The following is a 27,151-nucleotide window of genomic DNA, read 5'->3' on the forward strand; positions in this document are numbered from 1 at the left end:
ACAAAATTACTTCGTTAAATTTAAATACGTCACGCATTAAAACAAATTTTCCTTCGATAATTCAAACGTTAAAAATCTAATTAAACTATTTGTTAAACCCGTCAAAAAAATGGCATACTTTATGTCTTAGATAAAATATCAGACTTCATTGACTGGTTGTTAGCGTGTCTATGTGTGGATGCAGGCCCAATGTGTTTGACATGTTGTGTGCACGTGTGTCTCTGTACGCGTGTGTGAATGTGTGTACACGCGTTTGTGTGTACGTGCGTGAATCTGCATGTGTGTGTGTGTCTGTGTGTGTCTGTGTGTGCGTACGTTTGAGTTTTGCCGTGTCTTTTAGATTTTAAAAGTTGAGAATGGAGTTTGCGTACGTATGGACAGCGGGAGAGAGAGAGGTGAGAGAGAAAAACATAATGAAGAAGATGTAAGGGCAAGGTTGGAGCATCGTGAAAGTGTGAAAGTAAGAGAGAGTATGTGTGTGTGTGTGTGTGAGAGAGAGAGAGAGAGAAAGGGAGAGTGAGATTGAGAAAGAGAGAGAGAGGGGGGGGAGAGAGAGAAAAACATAATGAAGAAGATGTAAGGGCAAGGTTGGAGCATCGTGAAAGTGTGAAAGTAAGAGAGAGAAAGAGAGATAGAGAAAGAGAGAGAGAGAACCCCACACCTCTGCTGTGAGTGAGACGTTTAAAAAAAAACACACGAGCGTTGGTAGAGCGCAGGCCCGGACACCTTTTGGTAATGAGATTAGGTTGTAAACCATCTCTCTCAATGCGAGATTTTTTAAAGTTTTTTTTTTTTTTCGTCTCTTGAAAAACTGTTTCTCACTAATAATGACTCATAGAGAAATAAAGTTTCCCTTTCAGACCTTGTGGTCTATAGGGCAGATGATGTAAGAGTCATTTGTTTCTGTGGCCCACGGTTTACGAGAAGTGTCATGTGGCCAGCACAACAACCAACCGCCTTCACTTTTCGCCAACTGTCAGGTACCCATTAGAGCTGGGTGGACTGAGGGCGCCCTAAAATATCCTGAAATTAAAAATATGGATCGGAAGCCAAGCGCTTGACCACTCAGTCACCGCTGTTTGTAGCAAGCTTTTATTTCTAGCTTTTAGTGACTGCAAAATGTCAACCGAAAAAAAACAACAAAAAAAACAAAACAAGTGTAATATATACACAAAGAATAATAAACGAATGCACGGATAAATGGATGATTGGATAGATGATGAACAAGCAAAATATAAAAAAATCCTTTTTAATTAACAAAGCTTATATACGGGAAGAACTCCGCACTTACAACTATATATCAATAAAGTTAAAGTTATTTCCCTTATCTGATATTTAAAAACAATTAAATACAAATAATTAATTGTTAATATTTTAAATTGATTCATGTTTGTTTGTTACAATAAATGATTGTTTAAAATTTCAACTTGATCCGAGAATGGGTGTTGAGAGAAATAATGTGAACAATTATAAAGGGGGTCAAAACCCTACATATTTAGCCATATCTGTTAATAATGAAGGGTTCATTTTCTTTGTCGGTATCAAACAAAATAATCAAGTGCCTGTAGTTAATTGACTACTCGTTTAATTTTGTTTAAAATTGATGCAGTGCCTTATTTAATGCCAATGAATATTTGTGCAAAGTTTCTTATTCACACGAGAATGGGTGTGGGAGAATAAAACGTGTACACACTTTTGACCAGACAGAGTTGATGTAAGCTTCGTAGTAATAAACATGACCAAAAAAATATATAATTTTAAAAAAGCAAGACACCTAAGCTTTCACACAGAGATAGAGAGAAAGAGAGAAATAGATGCAATGGAGAGAGGGAGAGAAGAAAAAGCAATAGTCCAAGAGAGAGAGAGAGAATTTTAAAAATCTTACCGCTAACTTTCACATTTTTGTCCAGTTCTAATATCACGTGACCTTGCAATGTTTGGCCCGAATAGAAAACCGCCTCGTTGTTGGTCAGAACTATTTCAAAGACCTTGGGCCTCATCTCTGTCCGACTGGCAGGAAGCACCGCCGAATCACTAAACTATATAATGATACTTCAAATGAGTATCATCGTCCTTGTGTTATCACCAAGCAGTTTCAACGAAATGTAATCACGGGTGGAACTTATCCAAAAGAGATTTCTTTCTTTTTTTTTTCCTTCTCTTTTTTTTGCTGACAGCACTAGTCAATTAATAGCGTTGAGCACTTGAGAAGGGAAATTACTCTTTAAGAGCACAACCTCTTCCGGTTAATCTGTAACCTAGGCAACAGCCATTGAAGCAGGTGGAGTATCTTTCCTTGAATACTGTCCGGCGCCATGTTAGGTCTGTAATAAAATACCCATCAAAACTTCAAAATGAGGGGCGCTTTCTGCAAAATAATAATATTAAATTATAATAATAACAAAAAAATATATAATAACGAACACTAAAAAAAAATAGATCCCTGCGGTCCGAAAGAGTTAAGCAATTTGACTGAAAACATCATAGAAGAATGCACAAAAAATATTAGGCTCTATGGATTATCAATATTTCTACATTCTGTTCACCATGGTAGGCTATTCGCAGTAAACCTGAAAAGTTCTCATGAGATTTACATATCGATGAAATTATTAAAAAATCAAGCAAAAATATTAGGCTTTTTTTTTCATCAAACTAGAACATAAAACTAAAATGCTTTTTTGAACTTAACTCTTTTTCTCCGTAATTATTTACCACATTCTGGTGGAATCAACGTTGGTATCGTCAGGAGAGAAAGAGTTAAGTTAAGCCAATATTAGAATATGCATCCTCTGTTTGGGACCCCTCAACTCAAGAAAACATTAAGAATCTAGGAACAGACACAAAATAGAGCAGTGAAATTTATAATAAACGAATATTCCTATTTGATCAGAGTAACACCATTAGTAAAATCACTAAACTTAGAGACACTTCAGAAGAAAAAAATAAGTAGCTATAACACATAAAACACTAAACTATATATTTACAAACAGAAAACCAAATGAAATACTCATAAAGACACAAAGATAGAAGTAAATTTCTTATTCAATACACTACAATAAATTTATAGAAGTGCTCCTTCTTCCGTAGAGCCATTAGAGAATGGAATGGGTTGCTTGAACCAGCCAGGAAAACCAACGACTTGGCAGAGTTTAAGTCATTGATTAAAATGCATGGCTAGATTGACACATGAAATGCGTAGGACGTAATTATCTTCTTGTTTGAAGTCACGTCTGTAATCTATAAGATAAGAGAGACATACCAAAAAGCATGCTATGACTTTAAATGACTTTCTTTTTTCGTTTTACATGTTACGAATGTTCATTCAGAATCAAAGATTATTACATCCTAGCCCATCTGCTGGTCCCAAGCCCGGGTGAGAAAGGAGGAGGGTTTGGCGTGGGGCTAGCGACCCCACCCTGTAAAACCACAATTGCTACAGAAACAGCAAACTTGACACATAAATAAAACTATACCAAGAGTTGCAATGACATGGAGGCCAATACGAGGAAAGCGCAAACAGGGACGTCCTCGTATTACTTGGCGCCACACCTTCATGGAGGACCTCAGAACAGTGGACACCAGGTCACCAGGTGGGAGGAGGCTTCAGACATTGCCAACGACAGATCTTTATGGAGACAGCTTGCTGCCCAATGCGCCGAACGGCGTGGGAGGACCTAAGTCTAAGTAAGTCTAGCCCAAACCTCCCTCCGGAGGACCGGCGGGGGGGAAGAGTTCGAACCCGGGACCATCAAGACCTCAGAGGACATATCACACCCGAAACTCTACTAGAATTGCCTCTGTCAGGTTTATTTTTTTAAATTCTTTTCCGGGAGTTACTAGTCATGCGTCGCGCTTTTGGTTTATTCTATAGGAAAACGGATGGTAATTGCAATACAGCTAAGGTCTCGTCACCTCGAGAGGGTCGTTAAGGGCGCCACTAGCATCGACAGGGTCGCAGGGAGCAGCACTTTCGTCATTGTGTCTCGAGAAATAAATGCCAAGCTGCTTCGAAGCCTCTCTAAACATTCCTTACCTCCCCAAATATTCCTTACCTCCCCTAGTGTCTTGTACACAAGAGTGCTGGAAAAGGGAAGGGCGGGGGGCTGCAAATTAAAAATCCTGGAATTTAATTTTCAGTTTTCTGGTGATGTGGCAGGTCTGACAGGCAACAGAGTCTTCTTATGGATGTTAAGGGCCTTGAAGGTATCTCTGAGGTCAGTTGTAAATATCTCCTCAGATGATATAACAACAGGGTTTATTGTTGTTGTTTTTTTATTTATTATTATTGTTATTATTACTTTTGTTATTTACTTGATTGACGCCAGACCACCTTGTAGTTTCATCAGAAATTCTCCAGCGTACACAACTTAAAACATCTGCCCTACTTTTCACGTGGTTACATCTTGAACACACACATACACTCCGTAACAGAAGTCACATAGCCCAGGCCAGAATGTAATATGTGTAGCCTACCACTTTGTGTGTCTCTATCATTGACACTGACCCTCCAAATAGAGTGACGTCTCAGCGTCCAATTAAAATTTCCACATGACATTTCACTTTAGCCTAGGGCAATAATGGGAGACTAGACAGTTAAAAACAAGAAAAATAAGAAAATAAAAAAAAACACTAAAAAAAAAAAGCTAACATTAAGCGTAATTGTATCAATTAGTTTGGATCAGTCATGTAATAAAATTTGTGAAAGAGCTAGACTAACAACATTAAATATGTGCGCTTTTTTGTTCAGAGCAAGTTCATGCTTTTAGCTTTCTAAATGCGATATGATCCTATTATTTGTGTGGGCCAGTTGGGAATAAGGGGGAAGGGTGGAAAGAAGAAGGGAATATCTGGGGGAATGTGATCTTGAACTCGAACTCGACGGTTCAACTAACTTAGCCCAATACACTAACCACCAGTAGCGGCCCTAGGGGGTGGCAAGTGGGGCAACCTCCCCAGGCCCCGCGCCTAAGGGGGGCTCCGCGATAGGAGATTCCCTTGTCACCAGACCATCTCTCGTAAACTAGGACTTGTTGCTCAATATTTTGGAAGCCCTTTCCTGCATTTATGTGATACCAATTACCTTCTAAGCTCTTAGCATGGCATTTTTGGTTTCAAAATACAGTTGAGCTTCGGTAAAGATAGCCTCTAATGAACTGTACATGCTAAGCGGCTATTACTGTTTAACAGTTTACCTTGGTAGGGAAAAAAATACGTAGCCGGAAGCTACCAATCAAAATCGTTTATTTCGTAAATAAAGAGTCATGCAGTACTGTTGTGTCGCATTACAGTATAAAAAGAATTGGTACGTATGCAGTAAATATAGGCTACTGTAACTTTAGTCCACCATAGACAAAAAACGGACGAGGGTGTTTGAGTAGAATTTCTTGTTTGGTACTGTGACTATAGACCTAGCTCGTATTTTAGTTGTTGTTGTTTTTTTTTTTGTTGTTGTTTTTTTTTTTTATTTTTGGTTGATTTGCTATATAGCCAAAAAGCATCCAGAAAGTTTGACGATGACGTATTCATTTTTCGACTGTAGGCTACTGTGCATTTACATCTGGTGGCCGTGTGAAAACCCGTGTGAAGTGCACACAACAAACAAATAAACGCGAATATATTTTTTTTCATTGGAAAAGTGGGGATCTTCGAAAGTCAATGAACCATATAGTAGCTCTTATTGTACACTTTGGTCTTATATCAAAGACTAAAGACGGTATTTTCTTTTCCTAGCAAGTTGTTTGGCACGAGAGCTACTGGAGGCCAATGGACCTCATTCACCAATCGTAAACAAACAACATTTAGTCACGTGATCTTATTGATAAAACAATGAAAAAAAAACTGTCACGTGACAACCATCATGAATTAAACATGAGATCGTAAATTATATAGAAGAGATAAAGCACCATGTGGCTAAATGTTGTTTGTTTACGATTGGTGAATGAGGTCCATTGGCAAATGAAAGCTGCTGTGACTGGAAACATCTTAATTATAACATTCAGCAGCAAGAGGTTTCTATAAATCACGTGAAAATGTTTGCAAAATGTTTTTAAATGTTTCACATGTTCCTTGAGAGTTAAAGATAATCTACCTCCTAGTCCAAACCTCTTGCAGGACGCTGGGGGATGGCAGCGGGCAGGATATGAACCCGGGACCACTGAGGCGATCGAACAACAGACCGGCGTGCTAACCGCACGGCCAGGCAGCTATCCATACTTATAATTATGTGTCAGCGTGATTGGATTAAACTAAAATGTCCAATGGTAAAGTTCCACTTTCAGACGTTGCGATCTAAAGGGCAGATGATGTAACGGTCATCTGTTTCTTTGGCCAACGGTTAATAAAGCAAAGTCAGGTACCCTTTAGAGCCGGTTGGATTCAAGGGCGTCCTAAAAATCTCGAAATTAAAATTCCCAGTCTTCACCGAGATTCGAACCCAGGACTCTAGGTACGGAACACTAATGCTTAACCACTCAGCCAACGCACCCAAGGGTATTGCATGGATAACTTGATGCTTGAACAAATTACAAAAGAAAAACTCCATTTGCGCGCAGTCTTAGCGAGAATTCTAGCGATTTTTCAGTACATTTCCAAAAAAAAAACAAAAAAAACAGCGCATTTCGTGGGAGAACAGGGAAACCTTATGCACCGACTCCAAAGGTCAGTTTTTAGACTTGGTTGAGAAGCTTGACGAATTCGATACAACCATTCAAGAATGTATTCGACGAATTAAGAACGCCGAGCCTCACGAAAATTAACTCGGATATAGGATTCAAAACGAGCTAATGGACCTGATGGCCTTTCTTTCTCGTTATACTTGACTACACGCTTGATGTTTACCACAAAGAGCAGATGTCTTTTACGTAGCGTTTTGTGGACGTATCAGATCCAGAAGATAAGGTGGAGAGCTTGTGTAGTTATAAGGCCAGTACTTACGTACGGTAGTATGTTTTGTACCAAAAATAAGGCCAACCACGTTAGAGGCGGACGATCCCGTTAGCGTGACGTGGAAAGATATATATATTGTCTACTCTTAGGGTTCAGGGCCCGCGCACTGCTAGGGCCGCCTCTGCTAACCACTGTGCCAGCGACGTGCTTTGAAAATAGGTTTTATAGTTATCTATTGTGAGTTTCAAACTAAAAGCTAAAAGCATAAAATCGCTAAACAAAAAAAAATGGAAAAAATATTTCTAATCGCAGATTTATTTTTAATCTAGATCTATTAAAAATGTTATTACATGGCCTCGGTAACTTGCCTAAATCAATAGTTTCGGGCCAATTCCTCCCTCTGTTGTATATTAGTTGAGGCTTCTACCATCTTCAAATGACTTTTTTTTTTATTCAGAACTGAAGTGATTGCATTGCCAACAACACATAAGACACTAACATACGTTTACGGTTTACACAACAGTTCACGTTAAAATTGTTCATAAACTGTCCAAACCTGACGATCACTGGGTTGTCCATTGTCCTGTGTTGTAGACGAGCAAATGTCAATGTAATTGCAGATTTGCAACTAAATGCCCACTAAAAACCTCGTCTTGTTTGTCAAGATATAAAATAATTTTATCTCATTTTATTTCTTGTACCTAATATGCATATTTTGTTTTTAAAAAATATATTTTTAAATGTGGAGACCTCAAATCTGGCCCTGAGTACGCTCCTGTCTACATTAGCTTTAAAATTACACTGTTGCTGACAAACTTAGCTGCAAGACCTAGCATATGATTTTAAAAATAATAGTTCAAAAAATTGAAAACACTTACCGGCCTTGACCTTATTAAAAAACATGTAGCCTACACCTTGTAAAATTATTTCAAAGCAATAACCGTGAGGAAATTAAGAAACTCCACTAACCCAGAACTACCAGGTACCATGATGAGGTGTTAGAATCAGGCTCAAGTTTAAACCATTCACGTCTGCTCCTCCAGTCTTCGCTTTCTTCCTTATTTTCAAACTTGAATCTCGTGGCTGGGAGGAAGCGAAGAGCGCGCACCACGAGAAGTAGGGGGAATCAACTCTTGAGTGAACGCACGTGCGAGTGCGTGAGGAAAGTCGCTTCTTGCACTGGATTATGGGAGTTGGGTAGCGCTGATGGGGCGGATACTAAGACTTACACTCTCATGGTGTGAGAATATCTATAAAATACGATGGCCTGGTGGGTAGAGCACTAAAGCTAAAAGTCGTGAACATCGAAAAAGACTTCGAATCTATGCTGTAATTTAGGTGTTTAAGCTATGATTCATGAGGCGTCTACCTTGATCATTGCATTTAATGGAGTCTCAGTATAATATTTTTTATGATATACTTTTTTATCTTTACCTTTACCTATCCCTTAGTCTGTTGGACCGTTTGGGGCACCAAGCAAGATTCGTCGACCGTCTTTCTCCATTCCTCCCTGTCCTTTGCTTTGTTTAGAACCTCTTTCAATGGCAGGCCCGTCCATTCTTGTATATTGTCCTCCCATTGCTTTTTCTGTCTGCCTCTTCTTCTTTTTCCTGGTACTGTTCCCTGAAGGAAGGTCTTTGCGAGCCCCGAAGATCTTGCAATACGGCCATAGATTTTAAGCTTGTGTTTTTTTGTACGATAGTTAGCAGGTCATCATGGGGTCCGATCGCTCCAGTAACCCTGTCTCTAATCTCTTGGTTTGTGATGGGGTCTTTGATAGACTAGCGTAGCATAAAGGGGCGGGGTGGGCATCATTAAATAAGAGGGGAATACGTAAAGTGTCGTAAAGTATATTTTAACAACGCTAATATTAACTCGCTCTGTATCTTTCTTTCGTGTTGTTTTGATTTTCGCAGATCGATTTTTCGACCACTTCTACTCATCCAATCGTCATCGAATTTTTACATACAAGCTCAAGATTGATTCAAAATAAATAATTTAAAAAAAAAAAGAAGGCGTTGGTCGTGAGTTTCAATCTAACTTATACTAAAAACACCGAACTCTTTTTATACAAAATCTTTATTCGTGGAAACTTTTAAAAACCTGGATTGGTGGACGCGATTCTCGAAAACGGCTCTAACGATATTCCCAGAAATTGACAGTTGTTGTATATCGTTGGGAAAAATATGAGTAGCTCGTTGGCCACACTGGGAAAGCTGTAGTTAGATTTTTTTTAAATTTTCAAAGAAAAAAAAAAGAAATTTAAATTTGGCTCGGCTTGAACGGATATTTCCGCATTCGCTCAAGAAGATTTTAATAAAATGGTGTTCAATAACATTTTGCGCATTGTCTTTTAAATTTAGATCTTAAAGACTGTCATTGGAATATTATAAAGTTTAATAAATCTATGCATTCTTGCTTAACCAGGATTCTTTCTCCGAAAGGGACGTGGGAGGAGGAATGCGGCGGTGTAAAAAAGTTTCTTTTTTTTTTTTCAAAATCTAACATTCATTAGTTATTAAGAGAAAAACAATCGCTTTATAAGTTGTGTAAAGGTAAAGGAGGTATTGTCTTTTTTTTTTAAAGCATTTTTTCTTGTGTGTTTTAATTAAAGGATTGTTTGACATTCACAGCTGTGGGATAACACTAGCTCTCGATCGCTCCTCGTGGCGTTAAGTTATGAGGCAAGGAGAGCGGCCAGCATGAAAGAACGCACAGCCAACAAAAGGTTGAGAGAAGAAGCAGGTTTATACATGCCATGTGTGTGGCCGGCCTTTTAAAGCGAGGATTGGACTTTACAGTCATCTTCAAGCTAATAGGAAATGAGAAATGTGCTCATCTTCGACCACGAAGGCGGAACTATATAAAGCTGCTGTGACCGTTCGCGTAACGAAATCCCTCCAGTCTTCCCGATCAGCAGTTGTTGATAGGCAGGTCCATTCTTTCATGTTGTCCAGCCAGCTTTGTTTTTCTTGGAACGACCGTTTCTCTCCTGTACTCTGAGGGATAACTTTTGAAAGTGGGCCATGTCTCACAATATGAGCAGCGAACTAGCTCAGCTTTCGTCTTTTCACGGTATTGAGTTCATTCTTTTTGCCAGCCAGACTTGTAACAGTACTAACTCATTTGTCTTCTTTTCCCTGGTATCTGATAAGTCATTGGTTAATATGCATGACTAAATGCATGACGCGTAGGACGTAATCATCTTCTTTTTTGAAGTAACGTCTGTATTATATAAGATAAGATAAGATGATACCCAGTATTTTTCTATAGCACTTACTCTCATAGGTTTGAATTCTTCTTTCAATCTCAAAGTTCTGTGTCCAACGTTCACAACCATAGAGCCTTGTATTCTTAACCTTATAGCCTTGTATTCTTAACCTTATATGCCTTTGATAGAATTTCATTTTGATATTCTTTCGGAAAATATTGAAACCTCTCTTTTTACCTGCTTGGGTGGAGCACTTCGGGGGCCACTTTTAAGTTTGTGTTTCCACACAAACTGTCATTGTAACCTTGTTTAGTTACTAAAATATTACAACTTCTTGGAATTTATTGAGAACAGTCTTAGGCGGATTTTAGGAGTCCTGAAGGCCTATATAGAGCATCGCATGAGGTTTTGCGGGACATGTTCTTCGACAAAATGAATTACGCATACCAAGAGTTGCGATGACATGGAGGCCAACGTCCTCGTATAACCTGACGCCACACTTTCACGGAAGACCTCAGAGCAGTGGACACCAGGTGGGAAGAGACTTCAGACATTGCCAGTGACAGATCTTTGTGGATACAGCTTGCCACCTAATGCGCAGAACGGCGCGGGAGGATCTAAGTCTAAGTAAGTCTAAATTATTTTAGTATTTATGTCATTTTTGACATTTGTCAACGATGTGTAGTGAAAGTTTCGTAAAGAATTTCTGCAAGAGAAAAAAGAAACGTCTGGATTCGTTATGCTATAAAATGTTTTACATCTTAAAATGTTTGTAAGATCTTTTCCATGTTTCAGATGTTCCTTCAGAGTTGAAGATAATTTTACCTTCCTAGTCTAAACCGCCCGCAGGACGCCGGGGACGCAGCGGGCAGGGTATGAGAAGTCCGAACGACATACCTCTTATCTTATACAATACAGACGTTACTTCAAAAAAGAAGATGATTACGTCCTACGCGTCATTCATCTAGTCATGCATGTTAACCAATGACTTAAATTCTGCCAAGTCACTGGTTTTCCTGGCTGGCTCAGGCAACCCATTCCATGCTCTAATAGCACTAGGGAAGAAGGAGCATTTGTATAAATTTGTCCTAGTATACGGAATGGAATTTATGTTAATATCTTTGTGTCTTTCTGAGAATTCTATTAGATTTTGTTTTTGTATTTGAAGATGTTCAGTGTTTTATTTATAATTCCTACTTTATCGCACGACCAGGCAGCTAGTCTTAAATAGATTTAGATTATGATAGTTTTTTTTTATTCTTTTTTTTTGTCTGTCATTAAAACTTTAAAGCCATAGACTGGCATAGATAGACATATAAGTTAGAACTGGAACTATTAAAATTATATTGCAACACTCATTTAAAAAAAAACAAAAAAAAAAAAAAAAAAAAACAAGAACGAGAACTTAGTTTCAAAAAACGCAACCTCTATTAAATGGAGTTTACTCCCTTTATAAAAGAGTAATAGGCTGCATCGTAGATTCGTAACGCCCATGCTAGACCAAGCCGTGGGGGGATCACAAGAACCTTCGTTTCACCCCCCCCCCCCCCTCACACACACACACAATTAAAAAAAAACTACTCGTGGTCTTAAGAAATCAAACTTTTTTTTTACTTAAAATATAGGCTAATCAGTTGTTTTGTCTTTGTTGTATTTTTTTGTCACAAAAGCAAACAATGATTAAAAAAACAACAACTTTCGTTTATAATTCTAGTAGAAAAATTGGGAAATGATTGATTTATTAACATTTTATTAACATAGCCTACATATTATTATTCGCCAAATTATGATAAATACGCTATATTTCCAATCCTAGGCCTACGGGTCGAATAGGTAGGCCTATAATCTACAAGAGTCAAGACTATATATGCAATAGTTATGGAGTGCTCCTACTTTACTTAGTAACTTAAATAAGTTTCATTAAAACGACTTAAGAAAAAAAGTAATTTTTAAAATTATAGCTAGAAATATTAATTTCTTAAATAATCTTATGTATTAGGTAAAAAGATCTAGAATTCTAGTCTAGATCTAGCTATACTGGCTATATCTATAGTATAGATTGTAGACTTAGCCCTCTAAGGTAAAACCGATAAAATATAAATTGTATTCTTAACCAAAAATTGTCCTAAACTACCTAGATCTAGGTCTAATTTTAGATATTGATATATTTCTATGTAGAATAGATCTATTTGACAAAAGGAGAGTTTGAAGATGGATACAGTAAATCGTATAAGATACGATTGACACTACAAATTGCAAAATGACCTCAAAGTTCACGTAACTATTTTTAGACACCAATCGCTCAAGGCGCAAAAGGTTAGCTACGACTTCCTGTTACCATCGTCTCTGTGGTCCACGCCCACTGCAGACAAACACGCGGTAGATCAACAGCGACGAAAGTGGTTCCATAGTCATGTTCATTTTCTAATGTAAGCTCCTAACATTAATAACACCATACTATTCAAGTAACAGTGTGATTATTCGATTGAAGGATTATTTTACGGTGCAAGCTCGTTTCATGTAACCTAGCCTCTGCAGACGTGTTTTTACATTTTTATTCACCTCTGCCTCAGGGATCGTAGATCTAATAAAAATAATAATAGGTTTGATTGCCTTTATCTAGACTCCAGATCTACAAATGGTGATCATTTTGATGTCAGTATGAATTTCATGATGGCACTGAAAGAGAATATTAGATCGATTAATTTTGATCTGGATATCGATACGAGAATGGCAGCACAGTGTTTGCTTGCTATGTCTAATAGACAAAGTGATCACACATATGTATTGACTTGCGATCCTCCAATGTTTTCCTCAACTGACAATGCACTGTGCGATGTAAAGCAAGAAAGCATGGACTTACATGAAGAAAACCAAGGTCGTCGACCAGATTTTCTTCCAGTCATGGATAATATGAGCGCGAATTTAGTAGCGAGGATATTAACTGACCTAAAGACGATTAAGCAGGATAATAACTATCACGAAGATTTTAACCTAACAGTTTCTGAATCCAGTTCATTATCGCCATTCGAAGTTTCGTCTGGTACGAAAATAGGTACGACCACGCCTACCCTTGATCAAAGACTAATGCACGATGCTTTTGTCAAAGCAAACAGTATTCACGGGAAGAAAATTCATACTTGTGCTTATCCAGGCTGTGGGAAATCTTATAACAAGAGTTCTCATTTGAAATCGCACATAAGAACTCACACAGGTAAGATCGATACAATTATGTAATGTGCATGGCTGTGTGACCCATATCCCAGCCTAGTTCTATTTTCATCAGGCGCGCCATTTTCTTTGTTTGGTTTTTAGTTTACCTTTTCCAGCACGTTGCCAACGAAGCTTTCTAACGCCCTTTATGCAAATTTGATTCCTGCACATTTACGTGTATTTTTGAAAACATCATTTGTTTACGGATGAGCCTCTTGACATAAACTGTAGACTCTAGATTTATTAGTTTTAAATCAGCACATCAAAGATTAAGTTATTAATTCTTAGTTTATTGCGAGCTTGACCTGCTTAGTCTAGTACAGAAGTGGGCGTTGCCCTCACTTATTTTGACAAAAACTAACATGACCTGTAAATGTAATGTAAAACTGTGATGTAGTCTGATTTGTAGTAAATTGAATAAGGACCTAAGTAGACAGATGTAGTTAGTTGCTCTGTAATTTTTAAATTAAAGCTTGGTTTATTTATTGGAAAAATTAAAAAGTGTTCACTAGGTTGACTAGATCTAGATCTAGCTAGGTTATTCTAGATCTATATCTGTACCTAATAAATTTGTATTTGTTGGTATAAATGGGATACTAAAAAACAGAAAGTTATATAAAATGTAATGTCATACATGAAGCTTAGTATTGAAATAAATACAATGTGCCATAACAAAATGATTAACATGAAACTTATAACAATTAGAATAAAATAATTATTGAGAGAAATATTAGGGGCATTTTTGTCATGGCAAAATCTTAAACATGAAAACATTACTTGATTGGTTCTTTTGATTTCCATTGGTGCATAGGGCAGCAACAGTACTTCCCCATCAGTTTCTGTTCTGGGCTATTCCCCTCATTCGGGTCCATGTCCATCCTGCCATCTTCTTGGTCTACTGTTGCTTTGGTTTCCCAGCCTTTCTCTTTCCCTGTGGGTTCCAGCCTAGAGCCTGTCTTGCATTGTTCTTCCCACTGTGTGCCCAACCCAGTCCCATTTGGGTCGTTTGATTTCTTGTTCTATCTGAGTTTGATAATTTTTTTTTTTTTTTCCCAATAGTCTATAGCAGTGATTCCCAAAGTGGTCTATATAGACCCCCGGGGGTCTATGGGGATTTCCAAGGGGTCTACGGAAGTGAAAAAATAAATTGGGGGTCTAAGATCTGTAAATGGGGGTCTACGATATCGGATCTCATTGAAGCATGTGGTGACTTTAAATTTCATTTCCCATTAATGAGTTGTGCCTTAGTTAAATCTTTGAAGTTTAATCGAATGAATTTTTCTCTATTATAACTTTTTAAAATTGTAACATCTTATTTTAAAGCTTTATTTTATTTTGCTTCATTTTAATTTGAATTTTATCAATGAATATATATGGCCTAGAAATCACAGAAAAAAACACATTTGAGGTTGATGAATCTTACAAAAAATGCAGGGGGTGTACCGAAAACTGGAAAACATGGCAAGGGGTCTACGAGACTAAAAAGTTTGGGAACCACTGGTCTATAGTTTGAATTTTTGTTTGTCCATCTGACACCAATTTTATGATGCAAACATTTACTAGAGAATTCCTGGAGCTTGTCTGTATTGCTAGTAATATTGGGGACATAATAGCAAAATAACAGCACACCTCTGATACTTTCTTCACTTTTATCTTGATTTCATATATTGTATTCCAGTGCAACTCAATGTTAGTACTATAAAAAGTTGTACCTGAATCTTCTAAATTCAAAATGATCTTCAAAATGTGAATGAAACTTAGCGCTCTAAAATTAAAGGAAATGTCTCTTTATTCCTTGAAGCTAGGGTTCAACTGAGTTTAACTTGTTTTTTTTTTACTACAAGCATTTTATAGAACATGTGTAACCATTTTTCTTACGAATGATTAACAGAAGCTGTAATGTCCAGTGTGGTGGCAGTGGTTAGTGGAGCTCATATTAGTTAAGAAGCATTGTGATATACTGGATGGAGTGTGTGTGTGTTTTCTAACATTGTTATAAATATATTAAAACATTGCTCTGTATTTGTTAAAAATATAATTATATGGTGGCTGCTTGGTAAAGCACTTCACTTCTGGACCAAGGGGTGCTAGAGTTTGAATTCCAGTGAAGACTGTGATCTTGAATATATCTGGATTTTTAAAGACCCCTCCCCCTATCTCCCACGAGCAAAGTCAAGCAACTCTAATGGGTACCTTTCATATGTTGGGGAAGTAAAGGCGGTTGTTGCAGATGTCAACCCCCCCCCCCCTTTTCCTGTTAACCATTGACCATGGAAATAGATAACTTTACATCATCAGCTCCTATACTTTGCAAGGCCTGAAAATGGTTGCTTTACCAAAAAAAAATGTATTTAGTTTAGCTTTCTTAGAGTTAACAAGTGTGTTGTATTTATATTCTACAAATATACCTTTTAATGGACTTAAAAGGGGGGGGGTTCTTTTTATTGAATAAAAATTCATACCTAAGTTTGTTTTTATGATGACTCCAAAAACACATTATTAGGTCATGGAGTATTTTAGGGAGGCTGATAATCATTTTTCATACCAATGTTTCAATACAAAGTTTACACAACGACAAGTTTTCAACAACTTTTAAAGTCATTTCTAATTCAACATATTATATTTTATTTGTCAATGTCAGGCACCTAGAGACCTTTCCCATATTAGGTTTTATTATTTTAGGGTTTAGTAAATTGGATTCAATATCTAGATCTATAATAAATATTAATAACAATAAATATTAAAATCTAGTTAGTTTCTAGTCTAATAGTACGTATTATAGATATAATATACTTATATATTTAGATACTCCAAATCTAGAAGGCTATTGAGTATATCTAATTAAAGAGTATAGGCAAGTCCCCCTCTCCTCCCCTAGCAGTATACAAGTAACATATATATATATATATAAGATAATACTCCACTAAATTCTGACTTGAACTGTGTGTGTTATTGTTTTGACTGATTACGTCATGCCTCGTAACCTTAGGCATTACGCCACGAGCTGAAACATGACATCAGTCACTTCCGGACTTGTACTTCGCGATCGCTGTGGCGCACCTCGCCCCACCCCACTTGGTAGGTCTCCGGTGGGCGTCGGCCAATGTTTGCGTCGTCAAAACCTGCGAGTTACGCTTGACAAAGAAAAAGATTTTTTTGAGTTTTGTCTCGTATCTTCACCCCGGTGAACTCGAGGTCACAGTTTTAACAAAGAGAAATGTCCTCTCCTTAAAACAAATGTGATGTCCTAAGTCTAACTACGCAGTTACGTAAATGACTTTACAAACTACATGAAGTGTACCGCAAGGCTTGTACTTAGCAGATAATGGCCTCCAATACACGTCTAAACTAAGTAGATCTAGACCAGTAACAAAGAAACGATATTTTCAATCAGAAAATTACAGTGTATATATAAGCTAAATTGATTAAAAAAAAAAAAAGGGCGTGACCGGGAACGGGGCGAGGGGTCAAGACTGGCGGAAGTGTCTGGTTTCATTTTGTGAGTCCTTTTCATAGACCTAAATAGATATTTTAGCGTCTCTTGTTTTTTTTCCTTCCCGTAAGAAGGTGGATCTAACTAGTTTTAATCATTATACATCTAAAGATTTTTTTTGGTCTTTGTCTTCAGTATCACATTTAATCATTTGCTAAATTGAACAATCTGTGGCTGGTAGGATACAAGAGAGCGCCATGTTCAGACAGGCATCAACACAAAAGAGCCTTCTCCACTTTTTTGCCCCCATACCCCTCCCCTCCATTTTCACCTGTATTTAAATCAGCTGTGCCAGTTTACCTGGCTCTATAAATAGTTTTTTTTCTTTAAAGGGGAAGGGCTAGACTTCTCTTTGTCAAGTTAGAATCTAGTGTAAGTGCTAGCTGGTTCCAACCAGAGAGTAAAGCTACTTTATTTCCAAAGCGATAGATATTATAAGGTCGTTTTGATGCAAGCTGTTCAGTATTGTAGCAGTAAACAAGCTGTTTTTATCTTATGTCAGTACATTAAACTGTACTAGCATCATGATACAAGCTTACAATTCTTAACTGAAGCCATTGTCAAATATTAATTGTTATAGCTGATGAAGTCTTCATGGCCAATCAGCTATGTATACTGTATTTCTCATAACCATTTATCAATTTCTTTTTTTTAATAAACATAATTATTTACAAATAACTTGGTCAACACATTACTTTGATCATAATGACAGTCAATATAAACTTGTAATTATTTTATGGGGTTTGAATATCTTTTGTTTAAAAAAAAAACAGAGCTTCTCATTTTTGTCTAAGTTCTAAAGCAATTTACTTTCTAGAGATGTCTTTGAAAATAAAAATAAAGGCTTTCCATTTAATTTAATTTATTTATTTATTTTTTTTTTTTTTTTGCTTTCAGGCGAACGGCCATTTGAGTGTAACTGGGATGGGTGTGAAAAACGTTTTGCTAGATCTGACGAGCTCACTCGGCACAAACGTACACACACAGGTGAGACCATTGAACTCTGCATTAAATGTTCAGCTCAGGCTTAAGTTACATTGGTTTATAAAATAATTTCGTTTGTATTAGTCTAGTCATTTTAAGGAAATTCATTTTCATTATTTATTATTTTTTTCTTTTGTGTTAAAAGGAGAAAAAAATTTCCAATGTCCGATGTGTGACAAGAGATTTATGCGCAGCGACCACCTAAAGAAGCATGCCAAGCGCCATGCTCTTTTTAACCCAAGTATGATTCAGACAGAAGTCCGACATTCTACACCGACTCATTTCCACGGCAACACTTCACAGCACTACAAGGTCATCACAGAAGAGCAAGACTTTTATAGCGACGGAAGGTCTCACGAGTCCAACTCTAGTCCCTTGGCTGCACTGTGATGGTGAGATCCAAGAACCAGAATTCAATATTTTATAATGATTTGGAAGTTCCCATAATGCCAGTCCTTCTTTTTGGCACACTGGGCTAATTAATAATGTCTAGTAGTATCTTAAAGAACAGGCTTCAGGCGTTAAGTTGGAGAGAGGATTGGCATACTTGTACAGTGAAATTGTTTCTGAAAAGATTCTGTGACATCCTTGGACAAGAAAAAGAGTTTCTAAATGGTTCGCTGTTCATGCAGGTATAGAGTACAAGAAAGTCTTTTAATTTTGAATTGGTAGCCTCTGAAGATACAAAAAAAAGAAAACATTTTTGTTGTTGTCATGAAGCAGAATTATTGACTGACATGATTCTGTGTTTATTTCCTCACTGAGGCTTGTGTTAAACCTCATTTGATTATGATTTCATCTTATATTGTTATTGCCAATATATGATTTTCTGTTTTTCTTTTGAAAACATCCTACACGAGGGTAATCATTGTAATCATTTGTTCAGAATTTCATTTTACATTTAATGGTTAAATACAAGCTTTACAATTTTTTTTTGAAACTGATCTACGAAAAGGTACATTTCAATAGACCTTTTTCTTTTTAAATGTTAAGGTTAGTTTGACTGGACTACACAACATTGAGAGGTGTCAGCTATATACTCAACATTTGTACAGATTTGATTTCCCCCCTTTTTAGGTTGTTTATATATTATATATCACCATGGCTTCATGTTATTTGTTTGTTTGTCATTAATGAGCACATGGCATGCATTTAAAAATGGTTTTTTAATTTTGAATAAATCCAACATAAATTTTGACATAATTTTTTATTTTGTGGAATCCATTTTGGAAAAGGGGGTGTTTGCTTTTTATTTTTTCTTTCTTTTTAAACTATGACCAAAACATATCAAAAACACTATTTCAACAAGAAATGTCTTGTTCAGTTTGAGGATGATATATGTTCAGGGCTAAATGTAACATAAAAAGCCACTGGTAAAAAGTTTTGATATCAGTTATCAAGTCCGTCCCAATGTACCCTGCTTTTTATTTTTTTTGACTTTTTGAAACTAAAGCCCTGTATGTTTTTCATTAGATTTCTAAAGAGTACATTTTTTTTTTGTTTGACCTAATCTCAAGGTCACTTCTGGCTCACTAGTACAGCACAAAGTATTCATTTTGTCCTTTTTATTTTAAACAAACTTTTAAATTTCTGAACACATTTCTTTTTCGTTTAAAATGTTTTCTCTAACAACTTGATCTTTATCGTAGGCAACATTTGTATTTAGTTCTAGCCTTGGATTCATGTAGTTGGTGCTGAAGAGAAGAAATGATGGACTTCCATAACTGTAGCTTTAGGAAATACCATTACTTGTGCCTGTAGGCATTCTTCAACTTTGGCTTTCAGTGGATACTAGATTAAATGTTCATATATTTATATGACACTGGCAAAAATAATTGAAATTTAAAAATATATATATATTTCTGTAATCCTTTACAAAATTTTCTTTGACATAGTTAAAAAAAAAATTATATTTAGACAATTTTTGGTTTTTTTATTTTAAGAATTGTCAAGTATTTTGGTTAAGTATCCTTGCCTGAACCATGGCAGTTCTGCTAAAGTATGTCAAGTTTCTGTGATTGAAAGACCTTCAACTTGGTTGCTGAAATGTCTTTCAGATTTTGATTGGTTAGTTGTGGGCATTAAGTGAGAAATAATTTGTATTGAGAGATACTGTTTGTGTGAATGACTTTTGTCTATTGAACATGAGTAGTAGAAATGATTCTCATACATCATGATACTATTATCCCACTGACTATCATTTTTTTAAACAAATATTTAGATTTCTATTTTAAAACAATTTTTTGTCAAAGTGCCTGCTCAGAATTCATTAGATCTATCTCATTGATGATCACAAGTTGCTATGTTAACGCCCCCCCCAAGACTTCATGGCTTTGGATTGTTTCATGTTCTGTTTTGTTGAGATCTGACCTATATATATACACACACATGTAAAAGCAAAAAAAAAAATCTCATTGTTTCTTTACCCTATCTGTATTCAAACAAAATCAATGTTTTGTTTTTATTTGTTGATTAAAAGTTGCATCAAATGGCTTTGAATTGTTTTGTATTAGATTTGTATGAAAAACAAGTGCAGTTTTCATTTACACAGACATTTGAGCTGTTCAGATCCACTTGCTAAGGACAAGTCTCAATGCTTTTGATCTTTATTTCAACCAAATTTTCAACAATACAAAAACATGTCTTATACAAAATAATGGTAAAAAGCATCAAATACATATTCCCGACATCAAACCACAGTCAAGCCTACTAGATACTCAACTTGAATGATGGTAAACCATCACCACCTCCTCTCAATCAGTCACACTCAGGCAGCCATCATTCCCTTTTAATAATTTGATAATTTATAAGTTTTTTTTTACTATAATACTGCAACTGTGTTTAAAAACTGTGGTAAAATCAATCAAGGCACATCTAGTCTACAGGCCAGAAATAATTGTCAACGAATTTCACCATGTTAAAAATGTTATAATTCTATGTTGATATAAAATTGTAAAAATCTTTCTGGTGATATTTACAAACACTAGAATAGTACCTTACAACATACAAATTCCACATTTGAAATGAATTAACATGACAGTAGCAGCATTACAGTGCAAAGGTTATTGATATAGGAAGGTGAAATAACATACTGAAACATTGGCTATTATGAGACTGCAAAGATTGACCTCCGACAGCCAGCAACATCCCCTAGTAGCAATACAGGTAGCAGTAATCCCCTAGCAACAGAACAGGTAGCAGTAGACATGTCAGAAATCCATGGTTCAATTCATCATCCTATTTTTCCCCCCCTCAATAAACAAAGTACTCTATAGTGCTGCAATTATAATTAACGTGTCATGTTCATTCCTTTCAGATTTAAACACAACTATTTCAAAATAACTGCTAATAATTGGTAAAGAGATTCACATCCCAGGAACTTTTCACATTAGCTAAACATTCATTCACATGGTAAGAAATACATTAGAAATATAACATTGTTGAAATAAAAAATATTGAACATAAAATCATAAACAATGGAAAAAATTCATTCATTCATGACTTTTTACAGATAATTAAAAACCTTGTATTAATAACTTACATTCCATTGGCCCCTACTGATAAGGATTCAAATAGTAAGCAAACTCTGAACAGTGAGGTTTCCTGACAAATGATTAATCCTTTAAAAATAAAATCTAGTACATAAATAAGATGGAATTAATCATACACGAATAATACCAAGGTTGTTAACGGACATAAAAAGACAAAAAAAAAAGGTTGAATATTTACATCATAGTAATTTTGAAAGAAGATATTTTCACAACATTAAAAAAGAATTTAAAAAGTTGCAAATAAAAAAAACAAGCAGAGATCAGGTTTGATCTCCCCTACAGCCAAGGATGCCATGCTGGATCCATGCGACACAAGTTATCGGTGTTGGTTGCTGCAATAACAAGCGTGCTCACCCTGCTCTCTGCACCTTCAAAGGACGCCAGATCTGTGAAACAAGGGAGACAATTTTAAGGTTTCTTTGAGAATCAAAATAGTCTGGGCAGCTTGCTACACTAACACATGTAACCCATTTCTTCTGACAGTCTAGGATTGAATATTGCCAGTATAGTACAACAGATACACTATAAGAAAGTGATAGAAATGAGAAATCGGGCCAAAAACAATTTTCTGATGGTCTTAGGCGACCCCCTGGCAAATGGTAATTCAATCCCCAGGTTGAGAACTGTTCTATCTAAATGCTAAAAAAAAACTTTTTTTTACACACTTATAATAACTGGTAAGACTAGGAACCATAACCAAGATTAGCACTGATGAAAGACTCAATCCTAAAACTTACTTTGAACTCTAGTGGTGATAGCAGACACAGCCTTGTTGACCAGAGTGACCAGCTGCTCACCTTCCATGTCTGGGGGCTCTTCTGTGGGATTGGTTTCCTCCATTTTCTGCCGAAACAAATGTCAAGGGTTATGTGGATATATTAAATCAAGTTATCCTAGCTTCAGCTTTAAAAAGCTGGCCAAACTGTCTACCAATTAACAAACTGAACCAAAAAGAATAAGAAAAAAAACTGAGTAGTTTTTTTCAGTCTTAAGTATGTAAATGTAAACTGCTTTTATTTCAGAAAACATTTCCATTTTAAAAACTATTGACCATTTTTTAAAACTTTTCTCAAGATTGGAAGCATTACATCAACCTGATCTGATAAGTTTAAAATAGTTCTTGTCAGCTGTCAAATTTGTTTGTAGTCTAGATTCAAAATAAAAATAACCTGCTATCAGAGTGTCTAAAATATTAAAACAGTCTAGTCCTATATTTATAAAAACAATATAGATTCAAACCTTCTTGTGCCAAGTAATGTATTCATCCCTCAGGATGGTCCTCAGCAGAGATGGGAGCTTATACTGAGGTTGGACCAGACACCGGGCAGTGGCCACCATGGCTGCAGTCAGTGGGCCAATCACTCCCGTGTGTGTCAGAAACTCTGCAATATTTGGCGTCAGACGGAAAGGAACTGGCCTGTTGGCATCCAAATCACCTGTCAGACAAAAAAATAACATTTATTGAAGATAAAAAATATGGGTTGATAAAAGTTGAGATTTAGATAAAGATCTAACATACATTCATCAAGATAAAAGATCTAACTTACATTCACCAAAGATCTAACTTACATTCATCAAGTTTCATTGAAACCTAACATTAATTCACAAAAAATTTTGACTGAACACTACAAGTATAACAAAAGTAGTTGTAATGGATACAAGCACTCCACTACCTATAAAATGCTTCCAAGTACATGCAAATAGCCCCAAACACCTGTGGCTCACATATTTGGTCTAGAAGAACTGTTATTACTGACAGGAGAAATAGCAAAGTGAGCAACTGTGGCCTAAACCAGTAAGCTTCAGGCAGTTGGGGCTCACTAGCTTTGGCTGGCAAAGAGAAGAAAAACTCTGAATCTTAACCCTGCTGTCTTGTGGCTATACCCAAATATGGGAAAGTCTTTGGGAGTCAAACTTTACTAAAAATCAGTAGCCGGTGATCATAAGGTAGCTTGCAACACAGCCTGCGATTAGTTGATCGTAAACACATTAGGTGTGTACAGAGGGAGAAACTGCTGCTTAGCTAACACCCATTCTTTCATCTCATTATGCTGTGAGAGTAACCACAGTCATTCAATGATTGAAGGAGGCTGGCCATCCCCCCCCAAAAAAAAATTTTACCTGTTTGGTCATCAATGTCAAACTTGAAGAAAGATATGTTCAGATAGCCACAGTCCTGGTGAAGGTACATCTGGTCAGGATTCATCCTTGTCAAGTGGAACACAAACTCTGCTAGGCCCATTAGGGCTAGTTGGATGGTCAGCTGAAAAGAATGGACACTATTAAGTCCTAGACAATCTCTTTGATTTGTGTTTGTTCTATAAGGCATGATTAACATTCAATGTTTTAATCAAACAATTTTATTATTAAGTGTTCCTTCTTGTCCAGTAATCATTTATGACACGATAAACATTTACAGTCTTTCTAAAAGTCCAGTAATCATTTATGACACAGATAAACACTTACTTGTCTTTCTTTAAGTCCAGTAATCATTTAAGACACAGATAAACACTTACAGTCTTTCTAAAACTCCAGTAATCATTTATGACACAGATAAACACTTACTTGTCTTTCTTAAACTCCAGTAATCATTTATGACACAGATAAACACTTACTTGTCTTTCTTAAAGTCCAGTAATCATTTATGACACAGATAAACACTTACAGTCTTTCTAAAAGTCCAGTAATCAGTGGCATCCAGGAATGTGTTGAGAGCCCATTCTTTGAGCAAGCCCCGAGGTACCATGTTGGTCTGGACCTCTTTAAGAATGTCCCGCAAGACCTGATGAGAGGCCTGGGATCCACGAGCCTGAACTGTTGCCAGCCGCTCATAGTAGCGTGCAATGGGAGCATCATGTTCAATACCACGTTTGCTGGTGCGCTGTTGGGTACACAAGTCAGAACAATGGTTAGTTTAAAATAATTCATGAATAGGTAACTACATTTGATGTATGCTGAGCAAATATGGTTAATTACCTGCTTGTAAATGTCTAGTAGTGAAATAGAAGCTGGGTTATCTTCAATAAGTCTGAGTTGAGGTGAAACAGACAGCACTCTGGGTACAGTGAAGTACAGTAATCTACGACTGGTTTCCTGAGAATGGATAAAAAATGAAACATAAAAAAAAAATTCCAATTTTGCTATAACTATGATATACAATGGTAAAGATTCAAAACTACAGAAGACATATATAAAGGTTATCCTAAGATTGCAATAGAGCAGTGGTGCTCAACCTTATTCAGCCGGCTGTCCTTTTTAATTGCCGACACTCATGTCGGGGGCCACATCAACAAAAAGGTAAGAAAAAAAAAAGGAAATAGACAATGAACCAGTTTTATTAGAAACCAGTGAATCTAGAACTTACATTAATTTGTGAGTTTCATAAAAATGTTAAATGTTAGGCTCTTTAACAAGAGCCACTCATTTTTTTCAGAAACAAATATGTTGGATAATTATTGATACCAATCCATTGACCCTAACATAGGAAAAGATAATTTTTTCAAACATTTTTTTTTTTGTGGAGAGGGGCAATGTTTTGGCGGGCCAGATTGAATCACATCGCAGGCCGGGTGTGGCCCGGGGGTTGTATTTCAGGCACTACTGCAATAGAGGATTAAAAAAATAAAAAACACATCAACGGCTGTACCTTTTGTTTGGTCAAAAACTGATTCAACATTCTCAGCAGCTGAAGAGTTCTCTCCTCTCTTCGCGACTCTATCAAGCATCCATCATTGACTATCAAGTAAGGGTATTCCTGGAGACAGAAGTGTTTGTGTTAAGCAAAGTACATTAGCGTGCAGACTAGTTTCAGTTTAGACTTGAGTGAGTCTTTAATGCATCAAGTTATATATATATACTGTTTTAAAACTCAGAGTCACTACTAGCCACTGGCCAGATTTTGATCCTCAGTATAGCTATTCTCCCCTTTCTTCTTAAAAATAGTCTCCTCTCGTTAAATGCAATGCCTTTGGTTACTAATTTTGTAATGTCTGTGATAATAGTCTACATTAAATAGATGCTACTGATAATCTGCTCATATTTTAATTAACTCTAAAAAATTAACTCTTTCTCTATCTTATCTTCTTATCTTATATAATACAGACGTTACATCAAAAAAGAAGATGATTACGCCCTACGCGTCATGCATTTAGTCATGCATATTAACCAATGACTTAAATTCTGCCAAGTCACTGGTTTTCCTGGCTAGCTCAGGCAACCCATTCCATGCTCTAATATTTTTTCAAACTATTTATGAAGAAGAAATATTTTTACCAATAAATTAATTCTTAACTCTTTCAGTGCGAATTATTTTGAGAGAAACAATTGAACTTTCCTAAACAAACAAAAATCTGCAGGGTGGTTAGAGCTACTAGAACTAAAGTAACTTTTTTATTTTATTATACGATTTAACATATCTGATTTTATTTTTAAAAGAAAATAGGTCAAAATTAGCAGCTCTAGCAAAGATTACTTCCTGAGAGAAACCCTGCACCAAAAGAGTTAAAAGATTTGGAACCAAATTTCTATTGCATGGAGTACTAATAATAAAAAAAAAAATACTAGGCATAGAAGAGAAATTAATGATGAATACAAAGAAAAAAATAGAGTAATATTGGCTAAATAAATGTTTTCAATACCAATTTACAGATAAGCAAAGGAAGCAATATTTTGATATTATGTTTGGAAAAACAGGTGTTTAAAGACTAGTGTTTAAGAGTAGATGTAAATATTTGTTCAAACCTTTCCATTTTGTCCACGTATATAAAGACGCCTGGCGCCAGTGTTATGTTTCTGAACAATCTCAACTCTGGGCATAAACCTGGCAATCCTGACATAGTAGTGGTTGTGCTGGCAGAAAAAAATACACAGGTCAATTAAACTTTCTATGCAACGAAACATTGTTATAAATAAATTTAAAAAGTCCTAATAACAACTCTTAAAAGAAGAAAAAAAAACTCCTAGATAAAAGTATAAATGCAATCTCATTGGGTGAAAAAATACCTTAGGAAGAAGAAATTCTCCAGGCATTTCAATCTCGGCAGTGCTTGCGGTGAAGTTACTTAGAACACTACATTTCTCTTCAATCAAGAAAGACCTGAGAGACATGTAGATGTTAGACATTGCAGGCAGTGATATTTTCTATGTTGCCATAATGCAAATAATTTTGTTTCAAGCATTTCTAAAACTAGGTCATAGGTCAACTTACTTGGGGAACAACTTGGTTTCTAAAACTAGGCCATAGGTCAACTTACTTAGGGAACAACTTGGTTTTGGCTTCCAATATTTTTATCCATTTCTTGAGTTTGTTGATCAAATTGTGAAGCTTCATTGAACCAGGAACACTTCATAGAACAAATAAACTAGAGTTATCAGCTATACAGTGTCAAACAACAAATGATCAGCTCTCTTAACATGATACATACACTTCTCATAATATCCAACATTTTGTTAAAGAATAAACTATTTAATCTTATTTTATTTTATACCTAATTAGTGCATACACTTTTACTGGAATTCTCTTTCAAGTCAAAACTTTACCTGAAATCAAAATCAGTTGTAAACTGACTCTTCATTTTCTGGAACACTGGATCCTGCGCTGTGGCCTGTGCTCTGCGAGCTAGAGACTCAGAAGCCGCTCCGCCAACTGTGGAGGCAGTGTTGGTAACATTTTCTACCCCCACCCCAAAAGTGCTGACAATTTTCTTGACAAAGCTGAGTGTGTGTGGGGTAATGGTTGCCTCTGTCACTGAAACAAACAGTAATATCAAATAAATGAGGGCTTAAGAGTCTTAGAGTGTATCTGTTGAAGAAATT

General features: G+C 36.2%; 3 protein-coding genes across 19 annotated transcripts in view; 1 reads left to right on the plus strand and 2 right to left on the minus strand.

Annotated features, from left to right (window-relative positions):
• Nucleotides 1-7,997, minus strand: part of LOC106065019 (arrestin domain-containing protein 3-like) — a 56,709-nt gene extending 48,712 nt beyond the window's left edge. The window contains exons 1-2 of one of the 4 annotated variants that reach the window (XM_013223750.2): nt 7,855-7,997; nt 1,886-2,368 (exon numbers count right to left, since the gene is read on the minus strand). In XM_013223750.2, the coding sequence (XP_013079204.2) occupies nt 1,886-2,000 (115 nt within the window). In that variant the 5' untranslated portion in view covers nt 2,001-2,368; nt 7,855-7,997. Of the gene's footprint in view, nt 1-1,885; nt 2,369-7,763 lie in introns of all 4 variants that reach the window. The other 3 variants (XM_056018404.1, XM_013223749.2, XM_013223751.2) reach the window with 3 other exon arrangements.
• Nucleotides 7,998-12,423: 4,426 nt separating this feature from the next.
• On the plus strand, nt 12,424-20,279 carry LOC106065017 (Krueppel-like factor 9). The gene is made up of 3 exons (XM_013223743.2): nt 12,424-13,310; nt 17,700-17,789; nt 17,932-20,279. The coding sequence occupies exons 1-3, from the start codon at nt 12,758-12,760 to the stop codon at nt 18,174-18,176; spliced, it is 888 nt and encodes a 295-aa protein (XP_013079197.1). The 5' UTR covers nt 12,424-12,757; the 3' UTR covers nt 18,177-20,279.
• A 99-nt stretch (nt 20,280-20,378) lies between these two features.
• Nucleotides 20,379-27,151, minus strand: part of LOC106065015 (transformation/transcription domain-associated protein-like) — a 64,039-nt gene continuing 57,266 nt past the window's right edge. For all 14 annotated transcript variants that reach the window (XM_056018397.1, XM_056018392.1, XM_056018396.1 and 11 more), the window contains exons 84-94: nt 26,876-27,083; nt 26,590-26,679; nt 26,339-26,432; nt 26,078-26,185; nt 24,984-25,091; nt 24,314-24,430; nt 24,003-24,218; nt 23,459-23,600; nt 22,577-22,773; nt 22,075-22,180; nt 20,379-21,723 (exon numbers count right to left, since the gene is read on the minus strand). In XM_056018397.1, coding sequence (XP_055874372.1) covers nt 21,614-21,723; nt 22,075-22,180; nt 22,577-22,773; nt 23,459-23,600; nt 24,003-24,218; nt 24,314-24,430; nt 24,984-25,091; nt 26,078-26,185; nt 26,339-26,432; nt 26,590-26,679; nt 26,876-27,083 — 1,496 coding nt within the window. In that variant the 3' untranslated portion in view covers nt 20,379-21,613. The remainder of the gene's footprint in view (nt 21,724-22,074; nt 22,181-22,576; nt 22,774-23,458; nt 23,601-24,002; nt 24,219-24,313; nt 24,431-24,983; nt 25,092-26,077; nt 26,186-26,338; nt 26,433-26,589; nt 26,680-26,875; nt 27,084-27,151) is intronic.

The sequence above is a fragment of the Biomphalaria glabrata genome, chromosome 1, assembly GCF_947242115.1.
Source record: "Biomphalaria glabrata chromosome 1, xgBioGlab47.1, whole genome shotgun sequence".
Taxonomy (NCBI): Eukaryota; Metazoa; Mollusca; class Gastropoda; family Planorbidae; genus Biomphalaria; species Biomphalaria glabrata.